At 46.1% G+C, this 26,017-nt stretch overlaps 2 protein-coding genes across 2 annotated transcripts in view; one reads left to right on the top strand and one right to left on the bottom strand.

Annotated features, from left to right (window-relative positions):
• The first annotated feature begins 15,437 nt into the window (after positions 1-15,437).
• Rxfp3 (relaxin family peptide receptor 3) lies at positions 15,438-20,037 on the top strand. Its single transcript, XM_045132837.1, has one exon. The coding sequence runs from the start codon at positions 15,971-15,973 to the stop codon at positions 17,360-17,362; it is 1,392 nt and encodes a 463-aa protein (XP_044988772.1). The 5' UTR covers positions 15,438-15,970; the 3' UTR covers positions 17,363-20,037.
• A 2,915-nt stretch (positions 20,038-22,952) lies between these two features.
• Positions 22,953-26,017, bottom strand: part of Slc45a2 (solute carrier family 45 member 2) — a 41,064-nt gene continuing 37,999 nt past the window's right edge. The window contains exon 7 of the mRNA XM_004652518.2: positions 22,953-23,862. Coding sequence (XP_004652575.2) covers positions 23,638-23,862 — 225 coding nt within the window. The 3' untranslated portion in view covers positions 22,953-23,637. The remainder of the gene's footprint in view (positions 23,863-26,017) is intronic.

Below are 26,017 nucleotides of genomic sequence, written 5' to 3'. Positions count from 1 at the left end.
CCACAGAACTGAATAGAAAGTTCTAAAAAGAAGAATTAGAAATGGCCAATATGCTTGTAAAAACATGTTATACATCCTTAACAATCAGGGAAATGTAAATTAAAACTATTCTGAGATTCCATCTCACCCTTATTAGAATGGCTATCATCAAGAAATCAAATGAGGGCTGAAGAGATGGCTTAGTGGTTAAGCGCTTGCCTGTGAAGCCTACGGACCCCGGTTCAAGGCTCCATTCCCCAAGACCCAGGTTAGCCAGATGCACAAAGGAGTGCACACGTCTGGAGTTCGTTTGCAGTGGCTGGAGGCCCTGGTGTGCCCACTCTCCTCTCTCTCTCTCTCTCTCTGCCTCTTTCTTTCTCTGTCTGTCGCTCTCAAATAAATAAATAAATAAATATGATGGAGAATGGAATTTCAAATGGGAAAGTGTGGGGGTGGGGAGAGAGGGAATTACCATGGGATATATATATATATATATTTTTTAAATTTATTTATTTATTTGAGAGCGACAGACACAGAGAGAAAGACAGATAGAGGGAGAGAGAGAGAATGGGCACGCCAGGGCTTCCAGCCTCTGCAAACGAACTCCAGACGCGTGCGCCCCCTTGTGCATCTGGCTAACGTGGGACCTGGGGAACCGAGCCTCGAACCGGGGTCCTTAGGCTTCACAGGCAAGCGCTTAACCGCTAAGCCATCTCTCCAGCCCACCATGGGATATATTTTATAATCATGGAAAATGTTAATAAAAAATTAAATAAATAAATAAATAAAAATAAACAAAAAAATTATAAAAAGAAAGAAATCAAATGACAAGAAAGGCTGCCAAGTGTGTGGGAAAAGAGGAACCCTTTTCTATTGTTGGTGGGAATGTAAACTGGTACAGCCAGCCACTGTGGAAATCAGCATGGAGATTCCTAAAACAACTAAAAATAGATTTGCCAAATGTCCCAGCTATACCAGTCTTTGACATGTACTCTAAGGATTTAACTTATTACTGTAGACATATTTGTTCATCAAAGTTTTAAAATAATTTTTATTTTTATTCATTAAGAACTTTACTATATGAACGAGTCATGCGCTGGTCATATTCCCCTCAAATTACCTTCTTACATTCTCTCTCCCAACCCTTATTCCACAAGTCCCTCTTCAGTGGAATTATTAGTTATTCACCCTGGGGTCATGAAGGCATCAGTACCAGGAGGGAATTCCTGCCTGGTATTAAAAAGCCTATGGCTGGGGAGCTCATAAGTCCTAGAGGGGAAACTGTTGTCTGGCTAAATGGATATACTATACTCACCAAACCATCCTCTAAAGACTTATGTTTATTCCCATACGTTAATTCTGCTCGCACTTTGGTGAGAAAACGTTTGCTTTTCAGATGTCTGTGACCACTGGGGTGACTCAAAAGTCACCAAAGTGCTGAGACATGGCAGTGGAGTGCTCAGCACTGAGGCATCTTTATCACAAGGCTCAGGGACCATTGCAGAAGAGGTGGCAGAAAGAACGTAACAGCCAAAGGAAGGGGAGGAGTGCTTACAATATTGTTATCCAGGTACAAAGTGGCCTTGATATTCATCACCTGGCAGTTGCTGACAGTACCTACATAAGACCTGAAAATAGGAGGAAAAGATGATGATATCAAAATGGAAGAGGGACTAGTTATAAAGAAGATGAAATTCAGTGGAGGGAAGACTTGGGAAGGGAAAAGGGGTTGTGGGAGGGGCTTATGATTATGGTATATTGTTCATATGTATTTATGGACCTTGTCAATAAAAATGTTTTTAAAAAGACTAGTAGGGACTGGAGAGATGGCTTGGTGGTTAAGGCATTTGTCTGCAAAGTCAAAGGACCTAGGTTTGATTCCCCAGGACCCACGTAAGCCACATGCACAAGGTGGCACATGAGTCTGGAGTTCGTTTGCAGTGGCTGGAGGCCCTGGAGCACCCACTCTCTCTGCCTGTGTCTGTCTGTCTCTCTGTCTTTGTCTCTGCCTCTTTCTCTCTTGCTCTCTCAAATAAATAAATTAATTTAAAATTTAAAAACACAAAAAAAATTATTTTAAAAAAGACTAGTAGGAGCTTGACATTGGAGAGCATAATCTTTGTCTCCATAGGATTCTGACCTGGTTCCCACTTCCAGATATGGGCTCTTGTATACTGAGCAGATCTCTTAGCCAATCAGAAAGCCATTGGTTACCCACCAAGGCTGAGAGCCACCGTTGCACTGGTGTGAGCTTCTTATTAGGCTGGTTGCTTCTGAGTAGCTTAGACCCTTGCTTGCTCACACCATTGTTGGCCACTTTCCCCCAGTAGCTCATGTAGTGCTTTCCAGCTCTAGATGGGCTAACTACCTGGGGACAGGCTCTCTTCTGACTCCAGCCAGGTCTCTCCATGTTCTGTGTCAGCAGTAAAGGGTGTCTTCAGCAATAGCATCTTACCTTTCACCTCGGGCCGGTAATCATGTACTTTGACAGAAGCCTGTCATGTTTGGGGAACCTCATAGGTCTCTCCAATCAACAGCTCGATGCAAATAGCACAGTGTGAACCTGACTGCAACAGTAGCCATGCCCAGCTTTTTAAGTGGATACTGGAGTGTTGAACCCTGGTCGTCTCAGGCCCTCAGGCTGAAGTCGTAAGTGCTCTTGCCCACTGAGCTTTCTCCTCAGCCCTTGATGATAAACTTTAACATGTTTTGGTGTTTTCTTTCATGGACACCAACAGTCTTAGAAGGAAAAAAAATAGTCAATCCCCATTCCTATGTGACCACCCCAGCCCTCATGTCCTTAATGTTGCTCTGAGCTTTCTGCAAGAGGACAAATAGCTAGTCTCTCTCTCTCTCTCTCTCTCTCTCTCTCTCTCAACATTTTATTTTTATTTATTTAGTTGACAAAGATAGAGAGAGAGACAGAATGAGTGGGCACTCCAGGGCCTCCAACCACTGCAAACGAACTCCAGACACATGCGCCCCCTTGAGCATTTGGCTTATGTGGGCCCTGGGGAATCAAACCTGGGTCCTTTGGCTTTGTAGGCAAATGCCTTAACCACTAAGCCACCCCTCCAGCCCTCTCTCTTCTCTTTCTCTCTCTCATGCTTGCTTTATCTCCCTCTGTCTCTTTCTTCCTCCCTCATTCACAGAGTTTAAAATCTACTTATTTTTCTTATATCAGTGAATAGCAAACTTCCATATATCAAAGTCATAAGATGGTCTTGCTAAACCTAGATTTCTAGGTCCCAGATCAAGTTTCTGATTAATGGGTATCAAGTGTGGCCAGAAGTTGTACGTGTCTAACAAGCTCCAAGGTGATTTTGGTGCTGCTGGCTGAGCGTATATTGTGATAACTGATATTTTAGAGGGCTTACCATAATTGGGTTGAGTTGTTTCCTAGCAACAGAAGAGACAGAGTTCACTTATAAAGGATGCATTTGATCCCAGAAGATTGTGGACCCTAGGGTCTGGAATTGGAGGAAGATTAAACATCACAGGAGGCCACTAACTACGCTGTCACACAGTATCCATGAATTAAGATGACTGCATGGGTGTCCCTAAGTGCCAGGCACTAGGGCTGCCAAACTGAGACCCTCCACAGAGTTATCAGGACCTGAGCTCGGCATGAGGAGAGGGGAGATGCCTGGGGAGCTGCTCACTTCATTGGCACACTAGAACCTGGAGAAGGAATGACAGCAGCCGTGTGCCCACAGAGTGAAGGTGCCAGGCTGTTCTTGCTGATCTCTGGACCATGTAACACCCAGGAAAAGAAAAAGTCACCAAAACTGAGAAGTCTTGTTAACTCCTTACCTTAAGGAAGCCCTAAGTTAGATTTAATTTGTTTTAGAATAATTAATTTTTTTTATTTTGTCCCCAAAAAGCTCTGAAGTAATGCAGACCCATTTTAATATCTTCTGTGGGACTAAATCCCCATTAGTTCTTTCACTGGGATCCCTTGACTATTATACTAAATAGAGATGCTTCCCTTTTGAAGATGAGTCCTGTGCACATGCAGAAATCATGCTTCCTGTGCATTGGGGATGGTAGTTTCAGGTCATGAGTGTGAAGGGCATGGAGAGCAGATCTCCATAAAGCAGGCTACTGTGGGATATTCTAACTGGGAGGCGCATTCTTATTGTTAAATGGATGCTAGTTGTTAGGAAAGAATTAGAATTAATGACTCATCCATGTTCAAACTGCTGAGGATTTTCCAGGCATTGTGTCAAGAGCTGATGACACAAAAATATGGATTAGACATGACTACAGTTCTCAAGATGTATTTAGCTTGTGTGTTTGAGGGAATATTAGTCACTATAGTAGACAGTCACACAAAGTCCTATGGGAGCATGGGAAGAGTAATTCTCTCTTGGGAACACTGGGAATAGCAAAATCCTCCAAAGAAGAAACGATGGGTGAGTTGCATCTTTGAGAGAAACTACTGGTTCAGCCGTCAGACAACAGGGATGGGTGAGAACTATGGATCAAAGGCAACCTGGTGAACAAAAACCCAGAAAGAGAGAGAATGCACCAAAACACGCAGATGGAGAAGTAGGCTAAGCGTCCATTGGGTTCACTGTTGGGGACGTTGTATCTGGTGGGAAGTGAATTATATTAAAAAGGGAATTTATTGGGCTGGCTGATGGTAATCCAATAGTAGTTTCAGGCAGAGAATCACAGTATCTGGTAGCAGCTCAGTCCATGTGGCCAGATGCCTCAGCAGTCCTGATCCGGCACTGAAGGCCTGGAGGTTCCTGAGGAGCTGCTGGGTTTCAACCCACACAGGTCTTCAGTTGATGCTGCTCTTCAGTCCACTCTGGAAGGCTGCAAGCAGCTCTGGCAGCCAAGTGGAAGGAAGGAAGGAAGGAAGGAAGGAAGGAAGGAAGGAAGGAAGGAAGGAAGGAGGGAGGGAGGGAGGGAGGGAGGGAGGGAGGGAGGGAGGGAGGAAGGAAGGAAGGAAGGAAGGAAGGAAGGAAGGAAGGAAGGAAGGAAGGAAGGAAGGAAGGAAGGAAGGAAAGGGGGAAGGAAGGGGCTCTTTTCACCCAGAGCTTCCTTATATAAAGTCCCCCTCTGAGGGCTGGAGAGATGGCTTAGCAGTTAAGGCATTTGCCTGCAAAGCCAAAGGACCCAGGTTTGATTCCCCAAGACCCACGTTAGCCAGATGCACAAGGGGGCACACGTGTCTGGAGTTCGTTTTCCGTGGCTGGAGGCCCTGGGGCACCCATTCTCTCTCTTTCTCTGTCTGTCTTTCTCTCTCGCTCATTCTCTCTCTTTCTCTGTCAAAAGCTCACTCTGGGAGAAGGACTTCCTCCTTCAGTTAATCCTTCCTGGAAACAACCTTGGAGACCCACCAGAAAGGGATTTCTGTGGATTACTAAACATACAAGGTTGACAACACCTTAACCATCATAGTTGGCAAGAAAGCACACAGTGGGTAGCCTGGTTATGAAGATCCTGTATTCATACCTGTTATCTAACATCTCCCCTAAGACTCGGGAGTCACCTTGCCTCCAGGTGCTCTTGAGATCCACTTAAACTCAAATCTTTAGAAATTGAATCCCTAACACAGCTGAGGCTCTGCATAGATTTCTCTGCTCCTATCTCCTAGATACAAGTTCTTGGTCTTCTTCTATCATTCTGGGATGAAAGCCTAGATCATTACTCTTTAACCTTTCTTCTTTTTGAAAAGCATGTGGTGTACTTTTCCATTCCAACAATGGTGATGACACATACCTTTCTGGTAAAAAGGAAGCGTCCAGAAAAAGCCACAGTGTTCCTTACATGGGGTGCATGCCTTAATAAACAGGCTGATAGTTGGGGAATAATGCCTGTTTTCAATAAATTAGAGGAGGCTTTCTTGAAATGGTAGCATTTTACACAGGGATGAAGTATGAGACTGAAATATGGGGTAATGGGGAGAAAGAGGAGACCATTTCTGAAGCCATTGTTAACAAAGGCAGCACCAGCCCAGAAAAACAGATTGACAACTAGACATCCACCATGATAAAACCTGACGATCACGCATCATGACAGACTGTCCATGGAGCATGAACCATGACTGGCTTAAATCCACACTAGTGAGAAAGGCATCCCTCTTTTCGTTTTTCCACAAGGTTTTTCCACACTCTTGAGCCATATCAACAAACTGTACACTATCCAACTTTGCAGAAAGAATTTATGGGACAAAGAGCATGCTTTGGTACTATTTTAACAGTACCTAATGCCATAAGCCTCTTTTCTTAGAGATTTTAAGTGCTGGTTGAGCACTCTACATTAAAATGATTTATTTGAACTTTCTTTAGGTCTTACTGAAGAGGAATTTACTTGAAAAGGGATTTGTTCATCCACAATATAGGTTTAGTTAAGTGGTACTATAAATTCTTGCACATGGTCTGTGATTCGTGTCAGACAGCAAGCCCCAAAACAAAAATCTTTCTAGGCATGCTGGTATTCCAGCATGGTATTCCAGCAGCTGTGGAGGGTCCTGTGTGGTGACAGCATCTCCTAAGGACTCAGGCTGCCCTGTGGTGGTTCTTGCTCACACCTCTCAACAGCATGCAAAGGGCACAGCCCAACAAAATAGACTGAGAACAATGATGGGCAGAGTGTCCTCCCATATGGGTCAAGGCTCCCCATCACCCCAACATCTCTTGGCACAGCAGTGATGGTGGTGGGCACCCAGAAACTGGAGACTATCTTACTCCACTGAAGATGGAGGACTAGGTTTCTTGAACTTTTCCCAACAAGACTGGGAGTCTTGGCCATAATATATGAGGCAGAGCTACTTGCTCCCAGGGAAAGATCTACTGGTTGGAGGACTACTCAGATAAAATGTCCTTAAAAGCATTAGCAGTTCTGAAGCCTGGTGTGGTGGTGCACTCCTTTAATCCCAGCACTCCTGAGGTAGAGATAGGAGGATCTCCATGAGTTCAAGGCCACCCTGAGACTACGTTGTGAATTCCAGGTCAGCCTGGACCAGAATGAGACCCTACCTCAAAAAACCAAAATAAAATAAAATAAAATAAAAAGCATTAGCAGTTCTGTTGTGGCTTTAGGAAGAACACCAAAGGATTGCTGGCTGGGGAGAGTTGCTCAGTGGTTAAAGTCACTTGCTTGCAAGCCTGCTGATGTGAGTTAGATCCTCCTCGGGACCCGTATAAATAAAGCCTGATGCTAAGTGTCACACATACATCTTTGATCATATTGCATTTATACAAGGAGGGGTCATGGAGCCAGAAATCCAGAAACATCTCAAAGTTCACAAGCAGCAGAGGCAAAATAGGAAAGACCTCATCTTACCAATAAGGTGGAAGAGCTGGGTGTGGTGGTGCACGCTTTTAATCCCTACACTTGGGAGGCAGACGTAGGAGGATTGCCCTGAGTTTGAGGGCACCCTGAGACTACAAAGTGAATTCCAGGTCAGCCTGAGCTAGAGTGAGGCCCTACCTCAGAAAAAAAAAAATAACAAGGGGGAGAGGGAGGGAGTACACCCCAAGGCTAACCTTTAACCTCCACATGCACTCCACACCATGGCATGTGCATGTGCATGGCTACACACATACTCATCATACATGTATGCACATGCATAAATAAATAGGAAGCAGACCAGAGCCAGCTGTGATGGCACACACCTTTGATCCCAGTCTGGAGGCAGAGGTAGGAGGATCGCCTTGAGTTTGAGGCCACCTTGAGACTACGTGAGTTCTGGGTCAGCCTGGGCTAAAGTGAAATCCTACCTCAAAAAAAGAAAGTAGGGCAGGAGAGATGGCTTAGTGGTTAAGCGCTTGCCTGTGAAGCCTAAGAACCCCAGTTCGAGGCTCCATTTCCCAGGACCCATGATAGCCAGATGCACAAGGGGGCGCAGGCGTCTGGAGTTCATTTGCAGTGGCTGGAGGCCCTGGCACACCCATTCTCTCTCTCTCTCCCTCTCTCTCTTTCACTGTTGCTCTCAAATAAATAAACAACAACAACAAAATTTAAAAAAAAGAAACGAAAGTAGATCAAATGTTCTATTAGAAGGATTCGTCAGTGCTTAATTGTTCTAGACGTGGGACCGAATCACAGTGGGTCATTCCACAGTCTCTTTTATAATCCTAACAGATGTTAGTCGGGGCCAGAGTTTCTCACCAATGGAGGAGGAGGGGGTGTTTGCTCCAGGGAAAAGTTCAGAATATTTGGAGGCCTTCTGGGTCGTCACACAAGAGTGGGAGTTGTTGCTGGTAACTAATGGGTACAGGCCAGGAATCATACAATGTGCAGGTCAGCCTCCCACGACAAAGAATTATCTGGTTCCAAACGTCAATAGTTCCAAGGGTGGGAAGCTATAATTCAGACTAAAGTGATTTCTCGGGTTCGCCGTGCAAGCTGAGAATCCAAAGAGGCCCCAACTCTTGACTTCATTCTTTTTATTGTTGTTGTTGGCAGTTTTCTTGATTGAATGTTTTCACCTGAAATCACAGAGCCTGAAACAGCAGAGTGTTAGCCAATTACCTCTGAGTTCTGTCCTACGTCTGTCCCTAACTTGCTAACTGAACTTGGGTAAACTCTTGTATGTCCTTCCTGCTGAGTCTCCCTAGTTATCACAAGCCAATCACCTTTTCCATGGCTACGTGGTTAGTCACATCAGAATGCTGGCTCTTAGCAACATCCTTCTGCTGTAAGCCCCTCTGAAGCTTGCCAAGGCTCCTTATTAATATTGGCCGCTGTTACCGTCCTTCGCCTGGCGGCAGCATTAGATGCAGCGGCCCCTTTGTCTCTTACATCTGTCACCTCTCCTGGCTTCCGGGCCTCATCTCCCAACTTTCCTCCTAGCCCTTATTCTCATTCTCGCTGTTAGATCCAGGTCTGTCACTTTCTGCCTGTCCTCTTACCCTCAGCAGCGCCCACACTCAATGACTGCTTTTCTTCTCTGGACAATTTCATCAGCGCCGAAGCTGAACTGTTCTGCTACGTGCTTCTTGGCGTTACACGCCCATACGTCCAACTGCCTACTTGACATCTCAGTTCGGTGGCTTGTCAGCTATCTTCAATTTTATGTGTCCAATCTGAATTTGCCATCCTCTCCCTTCACCCTCTCGGCATCTCTTCCTGGCCAGATGTGGAGCGTAGAATGTTAAGGAAGGGCTTTTGATTGCCCACGGCTTTTAGGAAGTAGACCACAGTGAACTGCATAATCCATTCCTGACATATCCAGGTAAAGTTCTCTTGCTCTGAGCCACGCCAGTTCAAAGTACAGCCGGAATTCTAGCCTTCCCAATTGGCTAGAAATGTTCATTCAACGTTGCCCTTTCCACTGTCCTCGCGACATGGCGAAAACCATGGCTTGCACATACAAAACTGGTTTGGCATGGCTGCTTTTATTTTTCCTAAAGTTTTTTTCAGTGTCCTGTTACTGCTGGAAAGCTGAACACTGAGTTTCATTGGTCAGGCCCTGCTTGACTCACCCTGTGTGGCTGGCCTTTCTAGCTCTTGCTCCCCTATGTCCTGAGCACTTGGTCATCTCCCTGTCACTTCCTGCATGGAACCTTTACTCACATTGTTTCTTCTACCCAGAATGCTCTCTCTCCCTCTTCTGTCCCTTTACATGGTGATTGAATTTTCTTTCTCTAAAGATCCTATGGTTTATAAAACAAACCAGTTATTAATAGTTTTCTAGAAGAAAAATAACCTTAAAAATAACCTTCTTTCAATTGATATCTATATAGTTATTAGAAATGAATTTTGATTTTTAAAATATTCCGTTTGAAGAGATTTGACTTTTGGAATTAAGTAACTATTGCTCAGGCGGTTCAAAGGTCGCTGTGCGTGGTTAATAACTGATTTTACTTTGCTTTCTTTTTTGTAATTATAATCATATATCTCATAAATATTTGTGCCACCTATTTGGATGTGAGCTTGAATAGATTGTGTTTATTATGGAGTACCTAGCTTATGATATGGTGCCTAACACAAAGTTGGTGTTTAATAAAATTTGCTGAATGATATAAATATAGGTAAAGGGCTGGAGAGAAGCCTTAGCAGTCAAGGTGTCTGCAAAGCTAAAGGACCCATGTTCAGCTCCTCAGGATCCATATAGCCAGATGCACAAGGTGGTACACGCATCTGGAATTTGTAGTGGCTTGAGGTCCTGGCACACCCACTCTCTATCTATCTATCTATCTATCTATCTATCTATCTATCTATGCCTCTTTCTGTCTCCCTTAAATAAATAAAATAGGCCAAGATGAGCAAATATATTTAATTCAGAACTGCTCAATTTTTCTGCATGAAATGTTCAAGCCAGGCTTATGCATACATCTTATATTGGTTACCTATTGCTGCTACAGCAAGTTACCCCCAAAAGAAGTGACTTAAAACAAGACAAAATATCCTCTTCTGAGAATCAAAATTCTTAAATCAGTTTCACTGGAGTACATGGAGGTATTGGTGGAGCTGTTTTGTTCTAGAACCTGATTCTTTTCAGCTTCTCACTTCTAGTCTGCAGCCTCCTCCTCCCCATCTTCAAAGAACACCATTCTAATCTCTGCTTCATTTTTTTCTGTTTTTTTTTTCATTTTCTTTCTTTCTTTCTTTATTTATTTATTTGAGAGTGACAGAGAGAGAGAGAGAGAGGGAGAGGGAGAGAGAGGCAGATAGAGAGAAAGAATGAGCATGCCAGGGCTTCAGGCCACTGCAAACGAACTCCAGATGCATGCATCCCCTTGTGCATCTGCTAACGTGGGTCCTGGGGAATCAAGCCTCGAACTGGGGTCCTTAGGCTTCACAGGCAAGCACTTAACCACTAAGCCATCTCTCCAGCCCCTCTGCTGCATTACCTTCTCTGATCCTGACTCCTCCTTTGTAAATAATTGTACCCATCTAATTAATTCATGACCACCTCGATCATCTCAAGACCTGCAACTACCTCTGCAAACTCTATTTTTCCATGGAAAATGCTATCTAAGGCCCAGAGATCAGAAGATATATATATATATGGAGAATCATTAGTTTCCTCCATGGTTGGAAAACATGGAAAGTTCACCAAGTTTGAAACTGAAGAATAAACCCACTATGGTATGTGAGGATAAAGAGAATTAGGGTTTAGACCTTGTGTGGTAAGTTTCTAGCAGTGAGATCCTGGGAAAATCCTTTCATCTCCTCGGGCTTCCTCGGCAAAAAGCCAGGGTGAAAGCTGGTGATTTCTACATTCTATACTTATGAGTTTCCAGTAGTTATACACTGAAGTGTGTCATTATTGTGTCCTTACTAGGGAATTCCCATGGCTCACATGGTTTTAAGGATTCAAAGTAGCTTGGGAAAAGTTATCAAGATTCCATGTCCAGCTGGCATCCAGGAGAAAGGACTGTCTACTTCCATCACAACCTGATTCTGATCTCAGAGTGGAAGAATACAGAAACACATTACATGCATGTAATGTGGCACTCTGGACTTTTCCTCCTTAAAGGTTTATTCCAAAACAAAACTTGACATAATCCCACCCAAGATCTAAACTTAGAATAGCCCATCAGAGCAGTGTGTAACTCCCCCTAAAGAAGGAAATGAAGGAGCTAAAATTATTGTGCCCTCACGTGGTACACAGCATTGCAGTCTAGGTAAGTTCATCATGCACAAGACTAAACAAAAAATACAGTCACAGATGCTACTAAACCACACACTTGTTTAGATTATGTGTTCCAGAGAGGCTCAAAATAAAGGGTTTATGCTTTGATTATACAACTCTCAACTTATCCCAGTGCCCAACAAGTGACCAATGTCCATGTGATGAGTTAATCAACTTCCTGTTGTTGTCTTCATAAAATACAAGGTTTGTGTGACTTGGGACATATCAAGTAGATGGCTCCATGTATGGGACTAAAGCAGGAAAACAAGGAGGCTGTTTGTGTGTGTTGGCATGTAGCACTAATGTGGACATTCTAAAAACCTAAGCACAGAGTGATTTGGGTGTCAGCCTTAGGTTTCTTTGCTTTCTAATAGTTCTTGAAATATAAACAAAAAAAACAGACCGAATTTGATAGGAAAAGAAATGGCATTTAAAAAAAAAATGAAAAGTCGGGCTGGAGGAATGGCTCAGCTATTAAGGCACTTGTCTTCAAAACCTAACAACCTGGGTTAGATTCCTCGGTACTCATGTAACCCCAGATTCACTGTGGCTTATGCTTCTGGAGTTTGTTTGCAAATGCTGGTAGCCCTGGTGTACCCAGTCTCTCAGCTGACCGCTCTCTCTCTCCCCCTCTTCCCCCCTCTCTCTTCCCATACTTGCAAATAAATAAATAAAACTCTACAAAAAATGAAAAGTGAGGGCTGGAGAGATGGCTTAGCAGTTAAGTGCTTGCCTGTGAAGCCCAAGGATCCCAGTTCAAGGCTCAATTCCCCAGGACCCACATAAGCCAGATACACATGGTGGCGCATGCTTCTGAAGTTCGTTTGCAGTGGCTGGAGGTGCTGGAGCACCCATTCTCTCTATCTCTCTCTCCCTCTCTCTCTCTTTCTCTCTCTCTCTACCTCTTTCTCTCTCCATCTGCCTGTCGCTCACAAATAAATAAAAATAAACAAAAAGTTAATTTAAAAAAATGGAAAGTGAGCATGTGGTTACTAAGCAGGGACATGAAATGGTGTCCACATCACTGGGCACGTCTGTGAACGTGTTTTTGAAGAGGTTTAACTAAGAAGGGAAGATCCTCCGCCCTGAATGTGGGCAGCACCATGCCATGTACTTGAGTCCTGTACCGAATAGCAGGAGGGGGGCAATGTAAGGAGCTCAGCTGAGCACCAGCACGCTTCTCTCTCTGCTTCCTGAGCTAACCAGAGACGAACAAAGCCCCAATTCCACAGCCTTGGGCTGCTCCCCCTGCATGCTTTCTCTGCATGATCAACGTGCCCTCGAATTGTGAGCCAAAATAAGCCCCTCTCCTTTAAAAAAGAGAAATAGGGGGCTGGAGAGATGGCTTAGCGGTTAAGCGCTTGCCTGTGAAGCCTAAGGACCCAGGTTCGAGGCTCGGTTCCCCACGTCCCACGTTAGCCAGATGCACAAGGGGGCGCACGCATCTGGAGTTCGTTTGCAGAGGCTGGAAGCCCTGGCGCGCCCATTCTCTCTCTCGCCCTCTATCTGTCTTTCTCTCTGTGTCTGTCGCTCTCAAATAAATAAATAAAAAATGAACAAAAACAATATTTTAAAAAAGAGAAATAAAGGAAAGACAAGAGAAACCTTAAGTACATATTGCTAGGTGAAAGAACCCAATCTAAACTGGCCACATAGGATATAATTCCAACTACATAAAATTGTGGAAAAGGCAAAATTATGTGGGTAATGAAAAAAGATCAGTAAATTCTAGGAGTTCCCAGGAGAGGAAGAAATGGAAGAATGAACAAGTGAAATATTTTAGGATCGTGAAACTATTCTATAACCTTGGGTACAAGTATCTTACAGAATGGACATCACAATGGACCCCACTGTCAGCTGTAGACTTTAGTTAGTGATAATATGTTATTTCATCAGTTGTGACAAATGTACCCCACTAATGCAAGACATTAATGTCAACGGGGGGGGGGGGGAGACGCTAAGAAAGACTGGGGATTATGTAGAAACTATATAATTTCTGCCCAATTTTTAATATATACTTCCTGACAATTTCATGTCATATGTTCTAGGCAATTTTTCTGTAGAACGAACAGTGCAGAAAGACTAGGTCTACTAACTAGAGGAAAACAAAAAGATTAAAAAGAAAAAGAAGAGATGTCTGCAGAACCAGCCTATGGGTGTTCAGGGGGGATCTTCAGATAACAACTAATCAAAGAAATAGTTTCCTGTGATTTTTACTAAAGCCCTAGCGACCTCTAGCGGCAAGACGTAGCAGTGCAGTGTCTATAGTGCACTGTGCTTTGGAAACAAGGTGTGCTTTGGAATCAATACTGTTTTTCACTCCCTAGGAGTCATCTCTCCCTCTCCCGTGCCCTATCTTTCTCTACCTTTATTCCTACCCTTCTCCCTCTCTCTGTTTACCCTCTTTTCTCTTTCTCTCCTGTTGTTACCTCTTATTCCCTATAAGTAAAGTCAGAGGCTGTGCGTTACCCCAGAAAAAAGAACAATTACTGTATGCTTAACATACTTTTTTTTGTTTGTTTGTTTTTTCGAGGTGGGGTCTCGCTCTAGTTCAGGCTGACCTGAAATTCATTATGTAGTCTAAGGATGGCCTTGAACTCACGTTGATCCTCCTACCTCTGCCTCCCTAGTGCTGGGACTAAGGGCGTGACATCATGCCTGGCTTAACATACTTTTAAAAATATTTTTCATTTGTTTTAGAGAGAGGGAAAGAGAGGCAAATAGATAGAATGGGCACGCCAGGGCCTCCAGCCCCTGCAAACGAACTCCCGAAGCATGCTCCACCTTGTACAGCTGGCTTACATGGGTCGTGGGAAATCGAACCTGGGTCCTTAGGCTTCTCAGGCAAGCGTCTTAACCACTAAGCCGTCTCCCCAGCCCTTTTAACATATTTTTTTTTTCCAGCTGAATCCCATCAGCAAAGAAACCTTTTCAGGTTCTTTAAGACCTGCTTTAAAAGTGTAATTTGGCTTCCAGCCTCTGCTAACGAACTCCAGATGCGTGCGCCCCCTTGTGCATCTGGCTAACGTGGGACCTGGGGAACCGAGCCTCGAACGGGAGTCCTTAGGCTTCACAGGCAAGCGCTTAACCGCTAAGCCATCTCTCCAGCCCAAATAAATAAATTTTACATCAGAGTAGTTAACCTGACGTTTAAGTAATCCACGCGCAGTGAGAAGTGATTAAAGGTCGTCACTCATTCCCTTGGAAAGCTGGTTAGAATTCGCTGCCATTGGTCTGAAAATATACAATAGAAAGTTTAGATATGGATGGCAGTGAAGATAGGGGAGCTGGTGGTCCTAAATCAGCCTTTTAGTCCCCAACTCCATCCTCCGTCGGGGTGGGGGGAGGGCCGAGGTCTAACACATGTGAAACTGGCAGTTCACCTTCACTACTCCAAAGGCCGAGCCAGGCGAACCCCGAACTCCACAGTTCTGCCAATCAGACAGCAGCTGGGAGGTTTAAGCACGAAAGGGGGGTCACTGTTAATTTTTTAAAGGGAAATAGCAGGAAAATGTACATCTTTAGAATCATCCTTCATCAAATGATAACATTTTAATATTCAAATTAATAAATAATATTTAATATTCAGGTGAAATACAGAGGAAAGGGAATAAGTTCTCTTGTTTTGGAAAATAAGTTCTAATCATGACATCCGAAGGCTAACGCAAAGGAGTCTCTCCATCACGAGACGATAAAAGATTAGGACTCTCCCCTTCTGAAATTTTGGGGAGGAAAGGGGGAGTTGTCATGCCTCCTCCCGGCCGGCCAGCAGCGAGGCGGGGTTCAGCACCCCGGAAAGCAGCCGTTCTTGGCGAGTGGGGGATCGCGCATGCTCTTTGGGACCCGGCGCGGGGATGGATGTGTGTGAAGGTAACTCCGGTCAGCGCCTCCAGTAACTCGCTGGGAGTTGACATTAGCCGAGAAAGAGACCCCCGCAGACCTCCAGCAATCCGAGAGAGACAGACGCCTTTTCCCAGCCTCCCCTGGGAGTTGGGGAAAGGCAGCCAAGGTGACGGCAAGGAAAGAGGTGGACCCAGGAGCGGCAAGGTGTGTCCAAGTGACCGCGGGGAAAACAGAAGGGTAAGTCTGGGTTTCTACAGCAGGGTGGACCCGGAGGCTCTGACCTGGGCTGGAGGAGCATTGTTGGCCGGCCTCTCGCCTTAAGAACCGCGCTCCTGGCCACCACTCGAAATCCCCGGTGGAGCAGACGCTGAGCTCCCCTCGCGCCCAGGGCGCGGACGCTCCGCAGCGGCCACTTGGAGAGCTCCTGTGAGCGCGCCGGGCCCGCGCGCCCTCCGGGGAGAGTGGACCAACACCCCGACGATCGGAACTCTTCTCTGCGTCCCAGACCCCTTCCCATCCCCCCAAACATGACCTAGGGGCACCGACACCATGACTAAAGCGGCTGCAGGCGACGAGCTCTCGGGATTCTTAGCTCTGATGCCAGAGCTTCTGGAGGCATCCAACGCCAGCGGCAACGGGTCTCTGCAGCTTCAGGACCTGTGGTGGGAGCTGGGGTTGGAGCTGCCCGACGGCGCGGCACCAGGGCATCCCCCGGGCAGCGGCGGTAGCCAGGGCGCGGACACCACCGAGGCCCGGGTGAGGGTCCTCATCAGCGCCGTGTACTGGGTGGTTTGCGCCCTGGGACTGGCGGGGAACCTGCTGGTGCTCTACCTGATGAAGAGCAAGCGGGGCTGGCGCAAGTCCTCCATCAACCTGTTCGTCACTAACCTGGCGCTGACGGACTTCCAGTTCGTGCTCACTCTGCCCTTCTGGGCGGTGGAGAACGCGCTGGACTTCAAGTGGCCGTTCGGCAAGGCCATGTGTAAGATCGTGTCGGTCGTGACGTCCATGAACATGTATGCCAGCGTTTTCTTCCTCACTGCCATGAGTGTGGCGCGTTACCATACGGTGGCTTCGGCCCTAAAGAGTCACCGGACCCGTGGGCACGGCCTTGGGGGCACCTGCTGCTGCCAGAGTTTGGGGCACAGCCGCTGCCTGTCAGCCAAAGCTCTGTGCGTGCTGATCTGGACTCTGGCCGCGCTGGCCTCGTTGCCCAACGCCGTTTTCTCCACTACCGTCAGAGTGATGGGCGAGGAGCTGTGCCTGGTGCGGTTCCCCGATCACTGGCTGGGCTGTGACAGGCAGTTCTGGCTGGGCCTGTACCACTCTCAGAAGGTGTTGCTGGGCTTCGTGCTGCCGCTGGGCGTTATCAGTCTCTGCTACCTGCTCCTGGTGCGATTCATCTCCGACCGCCGCGTGGTGGCCACTGGAGGAGGGCCGGGAGCAGCTGCGACATCCCGGGATGCCCTGAGTGCAGCCAGCTCGCGGAGACGCTCCAAAGTCACCAAGTCAGTGACCATCGTGGTCCTCTCTTTCTTCCTGTGTTGGCTACCCAACCAGGCGCTCACCACCTGGAGCATCCTCATCAAGTTCAACGCGGTGCCCTTCAGCCAGGAGTACTTCCTGTGCCAGGTCTACGCGTTCCCCATCAGCGTGTGCCTGGCACACTCCAACAGCTGCCTCAACCCGGTCCTCTACTGCTTGGTGCGCCGAGAGTTCCGCAAGGCTCTCAAAAACCTGCTGCGGCGCATCACGTCGCCGTCCCTCACCAGCATGCGCCCCTTCACGGCCACCACGAAGTCCGAGGCCGAGGACCACGGCTTGCAGGCCCTGGCACCGCTCCGAGTCGCCGCAGAGCCCGAACTGCTTTACCACCCTCCCGGCGTAGTGGTCTACAGCGGGGCACGCTATGACCTGCTGCCCAGCAGCTCAGCCTATTGAGGCCTGCCGAGCATCACAGCATGGTTACAAAGCCAGGAGGTCTTCCAGGGAAAGGGAGAGAGGAGGGTGGATTTCCAAGGCTGGAGGGGGGTGGGAGCGGAGCCCCTAGGGATGTAGGAAAGCTTGGAGGAGGAGCCAGTGAGAGGGACCAGAGGGAGGCTGAAAATCAGGGGAAAAGAGGAAGGTGGCATATTAGGGCTCACCCCTCAAGACCTAGCCATCAGCCGAGGCTCTCCACTCCATCCTCTCCTTGTGTGGTCCACCCAGGGCAGCGTGGTGTGCCCAGGAGTAGGGATGAGGATGAGGACGCAGAGGAGAGACTCGGCTACTTGTCATGACCAACTGAGCGAGTGGTCCAGCGACCTTTATGGGGTCTGTCCTGAGCAAGGAGTGCACCCCCCGTGTGCCTGCTCTGGGAGCCTTCAATTTGGAAAAGAAGGACACAAACAGGCACAAAACAATAAATAAATAAAGCGGGAGAGGCGCCCATAGGAGCTATGGTATTCTTTGTCATCCTGAGCAGGGCTAGCCTGCACAAGCTCAGCTCTACCTTGGCTCTGGGGCGTCTCAGAGACCGAGTGGTGTCGCCTCACCAGATTGTCTGCGGAGTGGTGTCAGGACAGGAGAGAGAAACGTGTTCGAGTCCTGCCATAGAGAAACATTTCCAGACTTCAGTCTCTAAAGCAAAATGTGTGTTTTCTTCACGAGCCAGCGGGAAATACAGTCCCCGTGCCCCGGAAGCCTCGTCACCCGGGACAGTGCTACTGGGGACAGAATCCCTGGGGACACTGGGGTCTGCTGCTGCTACTGCAGGTGAGCTGGGGGGGAAGCATCTTGACATGCTGTGATGGGAGCAGAGGCGCCTCACTCTTCCCGAAGGGATTGACTGGGACTCTGGACTGCTCAGTGGAGCTCAGTGAGGTTTGGGGGAGGCTAAGGAGAGGGGAAAAAGTGCTATCGATCTATGCATGATTTTCCTGCACACAAAATTCCTAGAAGCTCAGGTCTGAGCTTTCAGATAGGGATGGTGTGGATCAGAGAATGCAAAATTCACGTGAAAATCTGTCCTAAAGGAAAGAGAGAACTGGGGAGGCTGATCCAAGGGGATCACAGGAATGTCATTGGTGATGACGGTAGGAAATAAGATTGCTCATATCATTAACAAGAAATGTTAAGGAACAAGGATTCAAATAGATACTTCCCTATCCACGTTCCAGTCCTTCTAGCTGTTCACATTGCGCATGAGGGACAGCCATGGGGTTGCCTCGGAGAATGAGTCACACTTCTCATGACAGTTCTGTTCTTGTGGCAATTTAACATATTAAGATCCTCACCATGTCCTTCCCGAGGCTATTCTGAGAACAGAGATCAAACATCAGTCTCTTCTTCCATCTGCCAAGATCAATAAAGGTGCTACTGTTTGCTCTGAAAGCTGATCTGGGGTTCAGAGGCTGCTAAGCAGGTACCTTCTACTGTGGTGAGGTCTTATTAATATAATAATTAAAAAAAATTAGAAGACTGTGTCTGCTAAAGGACCTCATAAGCAATAGAGTTGCCTAGTAATTTTGTTGAAATTTTTCTGTCACGAGTGAGATTTAAGACCCAAAACGTGGGACACCTCTGTCATTGCTCCCCCACTTTGTGCATCACAATGACAAATGATCATTTGACTTTCCACCAAAAGCAAATCTTGCAGTGTCCTGAGAAGTCAATGATTTTCACACACACACACACACACACACACACACACACACACACACACACACACAGACTAATGCTTCTGTTTCAAAGTGGCTCCATTAGTTGTCTCTGGGGTTTATTTACAGTACTACTTAATAGCAATCAGTCTAACAGAGACAAATGAAAAAAGTGAACATTGGAAGCAACAAGAGCTGCTATACCCATGGACATTGACGGTAAACACTGCCTGAGGTTACGGTGACTTGTCGGTTCAATTTTGACAGTGAAATAGTTTGCAGGTAGCTCAGGATACTCTTGAAAGTGTGGTGAAGTGAGTGGAGTGTGTGTTTCTGTTACTCTGGGCATTGAAGAAAGAAAAGAGAGGGGACTGGAGGCAAAGTCTCCATTTTAAAAAGCTCTGGACAAGGGGTCACCTTATTCATATTCAAAGCCCAAGGTTTCAGGAAGCAGCAGGAAGACTGAGACCATTGAACTCTGTGAAGTTGAAGGAAAGACTGCCATGGAAGTGTGCAAGTCAGGTGCAAACGATAATTACCTTCCATGTGCCTATTGTGTACTAAGGCCTGTGCTGGGTGCTCAAGTCATGAGGCAGAGAGCCTGGTCTTCATTTAGAAGACCATGGACCCCAGCACGATAAGGTAGAAAAGAGGGAGTTGAATGTCACAACAAAGTTAAAATAGAAGCAAGACCAATGGGCACAGAGGAATCAAAATTTTGACCAAAATATTATTTCAGATAAGCCAATAGAGTGTGAATAGAATTGATATCATTTAGACCAATGAGGCCTGCATATAAGAGAGGCAGCAGCTAGTTTAGTGAAGAGAGGCAGGAAATGAAGCAATGTAGCTTGTCTTCTCCCATAGGATTACTATAGAAAATATTTACTCGTGCTGGGCATGGTGGCGCACGCCTTTAATCCCAGCACTCAGAGGCAGATGTAGGAGGATTGCTGTGAGTTTGAGGCCATCTTGAGACTAGATAGTGAATGCCAGTTCAGCCTGGGCTAGAGCAAGACCCTACCTTGAAGGAAAAAAAAATAAAGATTTACCCCTTACCCCTATATTCATGTTATTTATTTGAGAATCAGAAGTTTTCCAGATAGTATATGTTATTTGCCAAAGATAGCTAATTTGTAGGTTTTTAGAGGTAGGCAAAGGATTTTTTTAAATAGGATTCTATCCACTCATTCAACCCTTGATGGAGTTGAGCTCAATGAGTAAAGTGTTTGTATACTACATTTGAGTATGTGTCTGGGGGGCGGGGAGGAGACTATTGCAACTCCTTTCCTTACCTTAGCCCATGTGATGCCAAATATTGATGTTCAACCCAATTACTTCACTTTTATGCTTGTTACTATTTTTTATTTTGAGAGAGAGAGACAGAGATAGATAAAGAGAATGGGCACATCAGGGCCTCCAGCTGCTGCAAACTCACTCCAGATACATGTGCCACCTTGTGCACCTGGCATACATGGGTCCTGGAGAATTGAACCTGGTCCTTTGTCATTGCAGGGAAGCACCTTAACTGCTAAACCATCCCTCCAACCCTTTTTTAAAATGCTTTATTTCTTTTTATTTTTGAGAGAGAGAGACAGGGGACCTCACTTTTAATAAAGACTGTGCTCTGTATTTGATGAGTGAGGACTATATTTGACTTAATTTGGAGTCCAGGTCCTATGGTCCTCAGTAATTGGACATCTTCCCAGGGACCCATTCATTCATTTCTAAATCTTCAACCACCAAAAATGTCCTTGGAGACATGATCCAGTGTCATTACTCTGGACCATGTAGATGATTCCATATGAGCCTTGTAAGAGGCCATTGGGTCAGAGCCATAGGGCTCTTGTCAGATGTTCTTCCCCAGGCTCAGGCTTGATAAGTGAGTAACACCCTTTTAACCAGAAAGAGGTGACTAAGGAATTGCAGCAACAAGGCAGAAGTCCAAGGAGCAGCAGCAGCAGGGAGAGAGTGTGAGGTAACGGGATCCAGCAGCAGCCTGAGACCAGGACAGAAACACAGAGGGGAGGGAGTCTGCCATGCACGGTGACAAAGGACCCTCCTCTAGCTGCACCTCTAGGCTGGCAGTCACCACAACTGCCCTTAAACCTCAGCAGCAAGGGCCCTACCTGGCATTTTAGAAAGCCCTACCAACAAAAACCTCCCTGCATCACATGGGATGTCCTCAACATTCTAGAGTGTTCTGTAGCACAGGAGAGCCCAGAATTCCCCATCTGGACAGCGCTGAGGCTACTTATAGACTTGATGGGTCTCTTCTGAGTCCACTCCAAAGGCTGAGCACCCTGCTCAGTCTATGTGCCCTTAGGCACAAACGGGTGGCTAGTGGTGACTGTTGGTATGAATTGGGTGAAAGAGCTTGGGTGACATTGGATGTGCTCAGTCAAAATGCACATGATTAAACGTTTTAGCGTTTGATCCATTTGGAGCTGATTTTTGTGCAGGCTGAGAGAAGAGGATCCAGGTTCCCTCTCCTACACGTGGCTGGTCCAGGTTCCCCAGCCCCATTTATTGTAAATGCCGACTTCACTCCACTGTGCCCCTTCTGGCCCTTTCGTCAAAAGTTCAAAGTTCAGGTAGCTATAGTTACAAGAGCTTATCCCTGGATCTTCTATTCTATTCCACTGATCGATGCGTCTGGTTTGGTGCCAGTACCACGACGGTTGCATTCGTAACTCCTTTGTGAATACCAGTAACCCCAGTAAGGAGGGCCCTCAGTGGAGTGGGAGTGGGGAAGAGGGGATATGAAAGGAAGACATGAGGAGAATGGGCCCAACACCCAATTTGTCCATACAGTAAAGTTACTAATTAATAAAATGTTCGAAACGCACATGAGGACGTTCTTCATTCTGGAAGGAGAGGAGGGAAGGTGGAGCGGGAGGCCGGCCCTCATTGCCTTGCTCGACCCTGGAAGTGTCAGGAGTAGGCCGATGTTTCTTAAATGCTAAGCAGTTGAGTGGATGATGAACTGAAGCCTTCCTAAGACCAACCTGAGAATGCTTTCTCTTCCCAAGAAGCCTGCCTCAATCACTTCCTTTCTCCAAACACCCCTCCAGTTCCAAAGGGTTTAGTCAGCTAGAAAGTCACCTGCAGGAAAATCCCATCCCACTCTGGTCCTGTGGGCCTGAGGTTGTGCAGCAAACCTAAGGATAAGAGAGTGGGTGATGAGATCTTGGTAGCAGCGACAATACCCTTCACTGAACGCTGACCAAGCACCAGCCACCTGTCTAGGTCCAGTCCCTACTGAAAGCAGCAGAACCACAGCCCTGGCTTCAAAGCTGAGCTCCGCCACTCACAGGTTGTGTGACTTCAGATGACCTCCATTGCCTTCACTGGTGCCTCGGTGCTAAGATGGAGATCAGCAGCAGCAGCCACCGCCAAGATTGCTGCACTCACAAAGGTGGGGAAGTGTTAAGTACTCTACATATGAGGTGTGTGCTCTTAGCTGTCCCAACACTCTGAGAATGGAATGATTATCCCAAATGTAGATGTTTGCAGATAAATGTGGATGCTACTTTGCTACTGAGCAGGAAAGGTTCAAACTCGGGTGGGCAGGCCCTAAAGTCCCTAGCATTCCTATTGAACAACGCGTGTCTTCTAGTTGCTGAAAATGTCCCACAGGTGAGGCAATTGAAGGGGATGGATGGAGAAAACCTGCTTAGCTGGAGGAAGAGAGGATCCCAGCTGGAGGCAAGGGGTGGAGAAAAGATGGTAGGAGGAACTCAAGGGTTATTCCATGAAAGATTGTAGATTGTGGTGTGGATGAAATAAAAGCCCAGACTCAAAAGAAAACTTTTTTTTGTTTCATTTATTTATTTGTGTGTGAGAGAGAAAAAGGCAGATAGACAGGGAGAGAATGAGTATGTCAGGGCCTCAAGCCAGTGCAAATAAACTCCAGACTCATGTTCCACCTTGTGCATCTGGATTACATGGGTATTGGGGAATTGAACCTGGATCCTTAGGCTTCACAGGCAAATGCCTGAGCCACTAAGCCCAAGGGAAATATTTTTACTGTGTCAACAAAATAAATTGTTTTAAAGTGGTAGGTGTTTAAGCATAAGATGTTCAAAGCAGACTTGATGGGGATGTCACAAGTTAATAGGAATTAAATATGAGTGGATTAAATATGGATTCAATGCCATAAAAGAAATTGTCAGCAATAATTCCAGTGTTTGGGTTGGTAAAATGCATGATTCCTCAATTCTGCATGGGTTGCTGTGTTTTTGTCCAAAAGTTAATATTGCATATCAAAGCTAAGCATCACTTTTGAAAAGAGACGATTCCTCTCCCACCCTTTCACTGAGGAGCACTGAGAAGATTCACTGAGGCAGGTGAGCCTACCACACTGACCCTTTGTCACCTGCTCATGCAGGCTCAGTCAGGACAAATGATGCCTGGAAATGGGGCTGTTGTGCATGAGAGTGCTCAGAGTAAGGCCTGTCAGATGACCCGGCTGAAACCCCAACACGGGGTGTGCAGCGTGCAGAGCCTCAGAAAACACTTGGCTTCGGGCCATGGATTTCACTTGTCTGAGGTGAGGATCAATGTCTCTCTAAAGACCTACTCCACATATCTAACAAAAAGAGCCACAAAACAACAGCCAATCAATGCCACCGCAGAAGCTGTGATCACCACAACGATGACACTCCCGGCCACGTTGACCAGGAAACCCAGGCCACCTCCGACCAGGATCTGAGCGAGCTGTACCATGCAGGTGAGGGCCGCGCAGTCCACGCCCTTGCCTCGCCCGCTGCTGCCCACGTCCACGCGGGGTGCCTCTCGCCTCTGCAAAGAAAGCACAGAAAGAACATGGGCTGTTCGAGAAACTGCAGCGTAGGGCTGAGGGTTGGCACACATTTTTTTAAATTATTTATTTACTTATTTGCAAGCAGAGAGAGAGGAAAAGATAGAGAAGGGGGACAGAGGACAGACAGAGAGAGAATGGGTGCATCAGTAGCTACTGCAAATGAACTCCAGATGCATGTGCTCCCTTGTGCATCTGGCTTACATGGGTCCTCAGGAATCGAACCTGGGTCTTTTGGCTTCGCAGGCAAATGCCTTAACCGCTAAGACATCTCTTGGCACACATTTGCAGGAAGGAGCCAGAAAATAGCTTCTATGCTTCGTGAGTTCCTGGTTGTAAATACTTGAATCTGACAGCAAAAGCAGCCTCCTCCTCAACGTCGGTCGTGTTTGGTTTCATGTTATTTTCACTTGTCAAAAAGCATGATCCTTCTTGGAGTTTTTTTTTTTTTTTCAATTATTTAAAAACTTAAAAGGGACTTCCTAGCTCATAAAGGCTGCCTTTAACCAGCAGGTCACAGTTTGCAAACCCTGATTAAGGACCACCAGGAAACTCCACCCTCTGGCCTGATGCTGTCTTCCCTTCTTGTGATGTCTTTAACTCAGTTTTTAACACATATGTGTGTTAATCATTGAATACAATGTATTTGAAATTAAATGAGGGTCAATTCCAAAATTTTTTCTTCCTTAGTGTTAAAAATTCAGATATTTTCAAAAGGACATTAAAATTATTTATAAACTTCCAAGAAGCAACATAGGAAGCAATTTAACCCCTTAAAATGTGGTTATTTGGCTATCAGGTTTTGCTTTGGTATTTAATGCTTGATCTGAACTGGTTTACATTGCCACTTGATGTCTCTTACACACTATGCCTCGTGCTTTATCTCATTCTTGCCAGCTACCTAGATATTGTTATCTCTGCCCCTGACATCGTAGTAACTCTTGCTATCATTTGAGTTCTCAGGAAGTATTTGATAGGCATCACACTAAGCATTGTTTACTTTTCTACCAGTTCATATCCTCAATGTCATTAGTCTGGTCTGATGAATGAGGAAAATCCAGGCCCTGAGAGTTTCAATGATGATTTCCTCTACTACCAAGTACAGTAAGCATTGTACAGAAAAATAAATGCATGTTACGACCCTTTGAATTAAGAAAGTGAAAACAGCCAGGCGTGGTGGTGTACACATTTAATCCAGCACTCAGGAGGCAAAGGTAGGAGGATCGCCATGAGTTCAAGGCCACCCTGAGACTACATTGTGAATTCCAGGTCAGCCTGAGCTAGAATGAGACCCTACCTCGAAAAAATAAAATAAAAAGAAAGAAGAAGAATATATTCATATGTAATTGGATTTCATTTTACAAGACTGGAAAGATAAATTTTAAAAACTAGCAAAAGTAGTAACATACCATGACAGGGGTGAGGAGGGAAGATGGGAAAATCATAGAGGCAGCTACCTCACAATATATCCTTCTGTATACCATTGTGATTACTAAGCCATGTGAAGGCATGACCACATCTACAAATGAACACGTTTTAAGTGCTATTTAATGACTGAGTAACATTCCTCATGTCACATAGTCTTAAAGTAGGGGAAGTAGGATTTGAATATAGTTTTTCTTCTTCTCTTCTTCTTATTATTATTGTCTGTGTGTCTGTGTTGCAAAGAAACACCAGATGCTTGCACCACTTTTTGTGTCTGCCTTATGTGGGTAGCTGGAAAATTGAACTCTGTCAAGACTGTCAGATTTTGCAAGCAAGTGCCTGTAACTTCTGAGCCGTCTTCCTAGCCCTAGATCTAGTTTTCTGTGAGTCGAAAACGTATGTATTTTTGTGGCTTTTTGCTCCCTTTGATAACAGGTAACTCCTCTCCACATAGGGGGGCATTCTGCATGCTCACTATCGTTTTAACAATGCCACCACCCCCATCATGCATTGCAACATTGGCAGCCATGTTTTTCAGCGGATAAAGACGTTCATGGCCCAGTTTGAGTGAGAGGTCTTAACTCCCCGCTGCCCAGCCAGATCAAATGACATAAAGGGAATTTGGAGTTATATTCACATAGGCATGCTCAGCATTTTGCAGTGTCAAGCTGAGATGGATTAATCTCACCCTTTTCTTTACTTTTTACATTA

This window comes from Jaculus jaculus, chromosome 13, assembly GCF_020740685.1.
Source record: "Jaculus jaculus isolate mJacJac1 chromosome 13, mJacJac1.mat.Y.cur, whole genome shotgun sequence".
In the NCBI taxonomy this organism is placed as follows: Eukaryota; Metazoa; Chordata; class Mammalia; order Rodentia; family Dipodidae; genus Jaculus; species Jaculus jaculus.
This window is presented reverse-complemented; position numbering and strand designations above follow the sequence as displayed.

What these genes read in the sequence shown, in the direction of transcription:
- Rxfp3 (XM_045132837.1), top strand. Translation starts at nt 15,971, where the DNA reads ATGACTAAAGCGGCTGCAGGCGACGAGCTCTCGGGATTCTTAGCTCTG.